The 9,327-nt window shown below is 37.5% G+C and overlaps 1 protein-coding gene across 8 annotated transcripts in view; it reads left to right on the top strand.

Moving 5' to 3' along the window:
• The first annotated feature begins 5,918 nt into the window (after nucleotides 1-5,918).
• per (period circadian regulator) overlaps nucleotides 5,919-9,327 on the top strand; it is a 39,224-nt gene continuing 35,815 nt past the window's right edge. For 5 of the 8 annotated variants that reach the window (XM_018522719.1, XM_018522717.1, XM_018522724.1 and 2 more), the window contains exon 1: nucleotides 5,920-6,292. In XM_018522719.1, coding sequence (XP_018378221.1) covers nucleotides 6,210-6,292 — 83 coding nt within the window. In that variant the 5' untranslated portion in view covers nucleotides 5,920-6,209. Of the gene's footprint in view, nucleotides 6,293-9,327 lie in introns of all 8 variants that reach the window. The other 3 variants (XM_018522723.1, XM_018522722.1, XM_018522720.1) reach the window with 2 other exon arrangements.

Below are 9,327 nucleotides of genomic sequence, written 5' to 3'. Positions count from 1 at the left end.
CACACACACACACACACACACACACACACACACACACAGCTTCCACTAGATAAAGGTGAGTAATAGTGAGCTTTTTATCGCCTTTCTATTTTTAAAATTTTCGTTATTTTCAAGAGTTTACTTTTGTTGATAAAAAAATATAATTCGAGATGTAAATATTACAAAAATTATATACATATATACATCTATGATACAAGATATTGAAAATATTTAACATAACAGAAATTAAAAATCTTTGATATAATTTATATGAATAAAATATAAATTATAATAAATTATGATCCCATCGACATTTTTGAAAATAAAAAAAAATTTTAAGTAGGTCAAAGGATTATAAGGACATTTCTCACACAGCACTTTATTCGAAGGTTGTTCTGGAAATGTCTTATAGAATTTAGGGATTAGGTCTTCTGGACGCTCTTTGGACATCTATGCTATATGAGTTAGGTACTGTGAATTGAAGTAACTTTAAATAATTAATCTACGTTCTTCCTCTGAAATCACATTTTTAGACGGGAAAGACGTCTGAGCATGGAATGGAATGTAATTATGAAGAATAAGGTCAAAGATTTCCAATAGTGTGTGTGTAAAAATAAGTACAAACACAGACGACTTGCAGTAGTAGTAATCGAGGCTTGACATAGGTAGTGTATAGTAGTATAATGCGGAGTCTACAATAGTAGTCATAGCGATCGTGGAGTCTTAAGTCGTAGAAAATTGACCAATCATAGTCGATTATTCTTCTCATATTTGACTATGATTAATTAATTTTCTAATAGCGTTTTCGGCCCGATCAGGTTTGCACCAACCTTGGTTGAATTAATCTTTCCTATTGGTTGATGTCACCCGCTCTACCAATAGGAGAGCACAAAACGTCATTAATCCAACCCAGGTTGGTGCAAACCTGGTCTGGCCGAAAACGCTGTAAGACTCTACGACCACTACGACTTCTGTTGTAGACCCCGCATAAAGCTGGTTCTACATTAATTGCAAGCTGATCGCAAGTTTGTTGCGACAACCATATATAATATGAAGCATTGATTTCGAAATGCAAGCTTCAGATTGTCTGTTGCAACAAACTTGCGATCAGCTTGCAACTAATGTAGAATCGGCTTAAAATGCCTGTTCTACAATAGAGTCGCAAATCGTAAGCCGTAAGAAATTGGCCAATCACAGTTAAGTAAGAAGAATAATCGACTATGATTGGTTAATTTTTTACCGCTTGCCGCTTACAACTCTATTGTAGAACAGGCCTAAAGTCTGATCTACAATTGCGTAAACGTAGTTGTAAGTGATCGTAATTGTAACGATTCACTAATCACAGTCGGATATTCTTCTCGTATTCAAGTGATTGGTCAATTCTTACAACTACAATTACGTTTATGCAATTGTAGATCGGACTTAAGGCACGATGCAACTCCTTGTTATTAATGTTATCATACAGGACTCATAGTAGTTGAAGTAAATACAAACACAGACAACTCGCAGTAGTACTAGCCGCAGTCAGATATCGTGGCGCAGTAGTAAAATCGCGGGTAGCACCCAGTTGGACATGGCTCAATTGGACACGAGCCACTCACAGCGCTTGAGACTACAAAGCTGCTAAGCACCGATCGCTGTGATTAGTGTCCAATCGAGCCGTGATCAATCGGGATCACCCCTAAAATCGCGACGATGTGCCGACCTTCCAATTTTTTTTAGCTTTCAATTTTCTTATTCTTCCCTTGTCAAAAATAATTCAAACGATCTTTATGACCCAATTCTATCATTGTTCCAATATTCGATTGATCAAGAATTAAGACTATTTCATTATATATTTAAGACTGTCTTAAGTATCAGGTTCGGAATTGATGCTCACTCGCGGTAAGCTTTATTCTATCTTTATCACTCATTAGGTCTGTTCGCGTTGCACGAATCCCCAAATATTTTTGCACTTAAAATGAGATAAATATATATTTGGCTTTCTAAAGAAAAAAAGCGAAGATGCCGAGTGCAAAAGTGCGAGCAACGCGAACAGACCTATTATTCGTAAAAAGAAAATGAAGCTTACAGCGCGTGAGTGTCAATTCCGAACGCACAGTTTCGTGAAATTCCTTTTGTCTATTAATTTATAATTACATTCCAATTTATTTCAAAGTTGCATTAAAAAATTCTTTAATTTTATTAATTGGGAATTTTTAAATAAGATCTTAGGAAATACCCTACGTTTAAAAAAATTAAGAATTATTTTTCAACATCTCTATTATTATTTATACATTATTTATTAAATAATTTTTTAATTAAAATGTTAAAACTTTTATCCTATATTAAAATTAACGTGTCACGTTTTTTTGAAGCCTCTTTTCAAAGGGATGTTGGAGTACCCCGATTTCGATGTGGCTTCGTATAAGGGGATTTTAGGGGTCGCTCGTCCGAAATTGTGATAAAAATTTCGAAATTCAAAATGGCTGAACCAATATGGCGGACGGAAATGTTACCGAAATTTTAAATGTTCTCCGATTTCGGTGAAAATTTGTATCGTAAGGTTTTAGGGGTCGCTCGTTCCGAAATCATGATAAATGGCGGTCGGAAATGTTACGGAAATCTAAAAGATTTACCGTTTATAGTGGAATTTGGTATTAGAGGGTTTATGCATGGGGACGCTCGTTCCGAAACCGTGTTTTAAATTTGGTGTGAAAAGTGTGTAATGAGGTTTGGAAAGGGGGGAATGGCCAGAGGATTGGAAGAAGGGAGTGGTAGTACCGGTTAGGAAAAAAGGACAGGGAGAGGAGGTAAGGGACTATAGGGGGGTGTCGATAATGTCGTCATATAAGGTATATACGGCGTTGAGGGAGGAGGTGGAGGGGAAGGAGTTAATTTCACCGAATCAGACAGGTTTCAGAAAGGGATTGAAGACGTTGGATAACATATATGTGTTGAATTTTCTAATAAAATAGGCAGGTAAAGAAAAAAGAGGGAAAACTGATAGTTTTATTTGTGGATTTGAAAGCGGCATTTGATTCGGTGGATAGGGGATAGAGGCACTATGGCAGAAAGGGATAAGGGAAGGGCTGGTAGAAAACGTGGGGGAGTTATTAAGAGAAACAAAGATTAAAGTGAGAACAGGGGTGGGGGAATTAGGAGAAAGTCTTTGGACGGTAAGGGGGGTAAGACAGGGGTGCCCCTCTGAGTCCGCTGTTATTCAATGTAATGACGGCGGACTTGGAGGACGAGATGGGGAAGGTAAAATGGGGGAGGGGAGGTGAATTTGGAGGGTAGAAAGGTATATAGGTTGGCATACGTGTATGACATAGTGTTACTACCGGAGCAGGAGGGAAGCATGAGGAGCATGATACAGAGATTAGAGGGCTATGTGGATAGGAAGGGATTAAAATTGAATAAGGAAAAAACAAAAATAATGAGATTTAGGAAGGGAAGGGGAAGGAGTAATAAGGTGGATTGGAGATGGAAAAGAAATGGGATAGAGGAGGTAGGCAAATTTAAATATCTAGGTTATACGTTGTAGAAGAATGGCGGGCAGGAAGAGCATGTGAAGGAAAGGGTAAGGAAAATGGCATTGTTGGGACAAGTGTGGAGGGAAGAAGAGATTTGGAAAGGACTAGAAAAGGAGAATTTGATTATTTGACGCATTGATTTGGGCGATAATGAGTTATGGAGTGGAAATATGGGGATGGAAGGAGAGGCAGAGAGTGGAGAGGGTACAAGAGAGATATATAAGGTGGGTTTTAGTAAGGACGCCAGAATACATGATAAGGGAGGAAATACAAAGGGTAAAATTAAGAGATAGAGCGGGAAAAAGAGCTTGGGCACTAAGTAAATATGACTGTTCGCTCCAAGAGGGAAGTGCCTTAAGGGTTGCAGCGCAAAAATAAAAAAATGCTTGGAAATAGTAGCACATAAATAGCGCATAAATCCTGTGTATTTAATTTTCCAAATCGGTTGTTTTTAACGGGGGCTGACTGCCTATTCAGCCCCCCACAAAAAAAAAAACAAACGGAATGAGCGAAAAATTTTCTTTTGCGCATATGGGTAGCGCATAAATAGCGCATTATTCCTGCATTATTCCATAATTTTTTCATTAAGATTTGGTTAAGTGGAGGGGCCAGCTAGGCAGACGTTAAGAGACGTCTGTTTTGCTGGCTCCCAACCCTCCCCACTTAACCAAATCTTAATGAAAAAATTATGGAATAATACGCTATTTATGGGCTACCCATATCCGCAAAAAAAAAACATTATTGCGCTCATTCCGTTTAGCTAAATATAAAATTTTTTGTGGGGGCTGAGTAGGAAGTCAGTCAGCCCCCCCCCCACACGTTAAACAACCGATTTGGAAAATTAAATACACAGGATTTATGCGGTATTTATGCGCTACTATTTCCAGGCATTTTTTATTTTTGCGCTGCATCCCTTAAGACACTTCCCTCTTGGAGCGAACAGTCATATTCATCCCTAAGTCACGTCTGCCTAGCTGCCTCCCCCCCCCCCTTAACCAAATCTTAATGAAAAAATTATGGAATAATGCGCTATTTATGCGCTACCTATATCCGTAAAAAAATTTTTTGCGCTCATTCCGTTCGAATGCGAGCATTCGTGAGCAAACGATGAGCAAATAAATGCAGAAAAAAATATTCGATTTTTTAATATTGGGGGGCTAGCGTGAAGTTGACCCCCCAAAATTTAAATTTCGTTTAACTTTTGAACTAGGGGTGAGCAAACGAAAATTCCGACGGAGCAATCGTGAGCAAACGATGAGCAAACGAATGCAAAAAAATATTCGATTTCACGAAAACACGAACTGAACGAATCCAACACACCCGGTGAGCTCGGGCACCAGATGTCTTCGTCTGGTCAGGTTGATGTTCAAATGAAACATCACCTGGCAGAAGGTGTACGGAGATTTTCTCCTCTAACGTAAAACAAAAAAAAGGAAACAACATGCCCTGCCTGCGCTATACGTAACAGAAACGTGCTATTTTGGGTGCGTTCCGTTTCTCGCATGATGCGCATAATGCATCGTTTATCCTTGTTGCTCACCAAATGTTAAACAAGGACAATGGATGCATCATGCACATCATGCGCGATACGGAACGCACCTCTAGATCGCAAAGTCACAGAAAATATGTAACGTCTCTTGCATATCGCAACGACGTGCGTAGACATGCTATTTTGGTGGCAAAATTGCAGACTAAATATGTAACGTCTCTTGCATATCGCAACGACGTGCGTAGACATGCTATTTTGGTGGCAAAATCGCAGACAATATGTAACGTTTTTTGCACGTCGCATAGACGTGCATAGAGAATATAATGTATAGTTGGCAAAATTGATTCTCGAAGAATCTATGGCGGTGTTTAGCGCGGATAAATATAGGATTGAATTGAGTTTACAAACGACAGTGTACAATTAAAAAGTAAGTAATTGTTTTTTATTCTTTTATAATTATAATTTTTGCGTATAGTCTCTCTACGCATAATATTCTCTTTTTCCGCTATTTTCAAACTGAATAATACTAATCGATAGAAAATTTTATAAATAATAATTTATTTAATAAAAATTGAAATTTTAACAAAATTGAGGATAAAATTGTAGAGTGAAATTTCGCTTGTGCCAAAAAAGATCCAGATTGCAGGATGGTTTTGAAATAAAAACGAAATTATCGATCTGAGAATTGCATCCAGAAACGATCCTTCCATCACCCAAACATTTAAAAGTGCAAAAAGTCAAAGCGAAGGTCAGCGTTACGATATAATCAACGCAACGTGCGGCTCTGTTTTGATCGCGCCGATTGCCTATTACGGTAGCGTGAACCAAGCGAAGGGAAGCGACGAGACTAGCTGCAACTTCCTTTGATATAGGTTGCCGCAGGGGGATGTGGGCGCGGGTGGTCCGCGCTCACGTGTCTCAGAACGTGCGGCCGACTTATCGCGACGAGGATCGAGTCTAGGCCGAGAGAGTCGGTGCCGGCGAGTCAGTCCGCGCATGGAAACCGGCGAGCGTCAAACCCGCCCGCCGTCGCGCACCTCTGGAACCAAAACAGTCTCCACGCGAACGCCATCCTCCTCCTCCTCCCTGTCTTGATCTTTCCTGTCAGGTCCACGAGGGTGAAGGACAAGATGAGTCGTGAACTCGTCGCGAGTGCGTGGTGAGGGGCGGTTTTCGAGCGCGTTTCTTTTTATCGAGGGAGAATTTTGTATTTTGAGAAGCGCAGAATGGAGGAGGTATCCGTGGACAATACCAAGGATTCGGGATACTCCAATACCTGCAGCAACAGCAACAGCCAGTCGCAACGCAGGTGAGTGCGATCTGCAATTTTTCGCGCTCGCTAAGATTTTTGGTCATTAGGATAACTGTCCCAATTACTGTGCCTGTCCCTATTAGTGGGCTTTTGTATTTCGATAAGTCATAAAGAAAACTAGCACAAATAAATAAGAAAAAATATTTTTTTTTGTTAAATTAAATTATTAATGCATACGATATCGAAGATAACATTTTATTTTTTGAGTATTAAAGTATTTTAAATATTTTTCTGAGTATTAAAGTATTTTAAAGATATGAGGAATTTATGTGAATCTAGTAGTACTTACGCAAGATTTTAAGCTTGTCCCTATTAACGGGCCTTGTATTGGAACTGAGAACATTGTATACTTTGAAATAAATATAATTGAAATAATAATTTATGTAATATTAACATAAACAATTAGCTTAAATTTATTACCTGTTTTAGTAACTATATGTTAAAATGAGTAAAATGTGGATAGACACAAATTGGGGACACATTAATAGGGTCATCGCCGCTTAGAGGACTCACTAATAAGGACAAAAATATGTTTTCTATTTTTGTTAAAAGTATTATAAAGTATTAACATTTTTTAGATTAAAGAAATATTATAAGAAAAAGAAATATTTGAAAAACCGATATTGATTGCAAAAGCAGATAAAATTAAAAGTACAATATTTAATAATTAATTCAGTAATAAGCAAATTAGCTAAAAGGTACATCAATAGGGCCAGTTACCCTATATTTTTGATTGGCGAGACAGTTTTAGACTATACGAAAACAGCTATGATATCGCTTTCCTAATTGATTTATGCTTTTTCCGGAATAAAATATCAAAGTTTTGTTCCTGACAATTAATTTATTATTTTATATTTTATTTTTTTTCTTCAAATCATCAGCGGCTTAAATCTTATCGATCAGCAGATCTGAAAATAATTTTGTTGATCATCAAAATTATTTTGTAGGAATTTTAAGTAATATGAGAGCGAGTTGCAGAAAAGTTTGAAATTCTAGCAACCACTTTAAGCGTTCTACACAATTATAAAACTTGTTCACAATAAATTAATTTAAATTAAATAATTATTTCGATGGTCCAACAAAATGTACGATTTTCAGATTTATCTAATTAAAATTTTAGATACTTCAGCAAAACTGTTCTTTCCGTAAATATTTTCTGATTTTCAAATTAATTCTTATCTAATAAAATGTTTTGTACGTATATATATGTGCACAAAGTTAGTAATATTTTTCGTAATTTAAATTTAAATGTCTATCAAGTCACTTATGCTTTGATATGTGTGCATGCAGGTTTGATAAAAAACATGTTTTAAATGTGTTTTGAACAGTTTAAAACATGCTTATAAATTGATGTTTTTAATATGTTTTAAATATGTATTTTGGTAAATATCTAGGAGGGGGGGTGAGAGTCGAAGGTGAGAGTCGTGCGCCACTAAAACAGGGGAGGGGGGAGGATGAGAGTCGAAAGTGAGAGTCGTGCGCCCCTTTGCAGGAGGGGAAGGGGTGAGAGTTGTGCCCCCTATGTAGAGGGGGAAGTGGGATGAGAGTCACTTCAGGTGAAAGTCGTTCAGTGAGAGTCGAAAATGAGAGTCGTCAGCCCCTGAAGCAGGGGGGAGGGGGAGTGAGAGTTGAAGATGAGAGTCGTGCGCCCCTGAAGCAGGCGGGAGGGGTGAGAGTTGTGCGCCCCTTTGTAGGATGGGAGTGGGGGTGAGAGTCAAAGATGAAAGCCACCTAAAACTTGTTGGAGGTCTTTCAGGGTCATGACCTTGATGACATATATTAAAGTCGCAGTCGTCGCAGCATCCCCTACAATGAACGACTATCGAACATATTTTAAAGCAGGGAATTCTCGTGTTATATAGCTGAACTTTTTTTGTTCATAACTTTGTAACGAATAACGAGCGACGGCTAAAACTTGTTGAAGGTCACTCAGAGTCATGACCTTGACAACATATGTCAAGGTCAAGGTCATTGTGGGGGGGGTCCCCTGATCTAGATATTTGCCTGTATTTTTTATAGTACTGTTTAAAGCATATTTGAAATATTAAAAACATATTTAAGAAGAAACGCAATATGTTTTATTCTTAAAAAAAAAACATTAGTCTTTACCAACCCTGAAATTTATATTAAAATACCAACAATTCACATGCGATGGAATCTTCTTCCGGCTTATATTTCAAAGTGCATCGGACACCGTGACTCTTGCTGTTGCAATCAATGTTGTGTGAGATCAGGGCACCTACCATGGAAAAAGTTGGAATGAATTCCGACCGGAAATTACTCAATTATTCCCTAGATTTCTATTATGTTTTCTAGGGAAAACGGAATAACTCCAGTCGGAATTCATTCCGACATGTTCCATGGTAGGTACCCAGTATCAAGAAGCGATGAGTAATAAATTTAAAACATGACCGTCACGCAGGAATTCTTACGTCGATCGCTTTGACGACCGTGGGACGCCGTTTGTTTATTCATTAAATAACATGCGTCAGACGTAATTGCTTCTAAGGTATCTATCGTTCGAAGATACATTGTTCCCCATCCATCACGTCATTCAATTGCTTTTGTTCGTGTTTTATTTCGTTTTACACTATAAATTTTTATCTCTGTTCTGCAGTTCTGCTCTGTTAATTTTGCTTTATTTTCATTCTTACGAACATACGTATAAATTTTTAAAGTGACGGTTTCCTCGCTTTCGGAAAATGTGAATTTATAAGACTGCTTAAAAAGATTTTTATACAATTATGAAAAGTATAATAATATCAGAGAAGCATGTCAAATGTATGTGTGCGTGTATGTATCATACAACATATTATATATTAAATAATATTAAATATTATATATATGTACATATACGTAAATTAATTACATAATAAATACATACACTCTAAAAAATAGCGGTGTGAACTTAACACTATGCAATGTGACGATATCTATATAATTCTCGCTCGACCAAGGGTGTTAAATCCACACTAGTAGCGGGATTCTCTAAACATCTTATCGATGATTGTCGCTATCGTTAACTAGCGACA

This window comes from Trachymyrmex cornetzi, unplaced genomic scaffold, assembly GCF_001594075.2.
Source record: "Trachymyrmex cornetzi isolate Tcor2-1 unplaced genomic scaffold, Tcor1.1 scaffold138, whole genome shotgun sequence".
In the NCBI taxonomy this organism is placed as follows: Eukaryota; Metazoa; Arthropoda; class Insecta; order Hymenoptera; family Formicidae; genus Trachymyrmex; species Trachymyrmex cornetzi.
The sequence above is the reverse complement of the archived record's forward strand: the minus strand, read 5'-3'. Positions and strand labels throughout refer to the sequence as shown.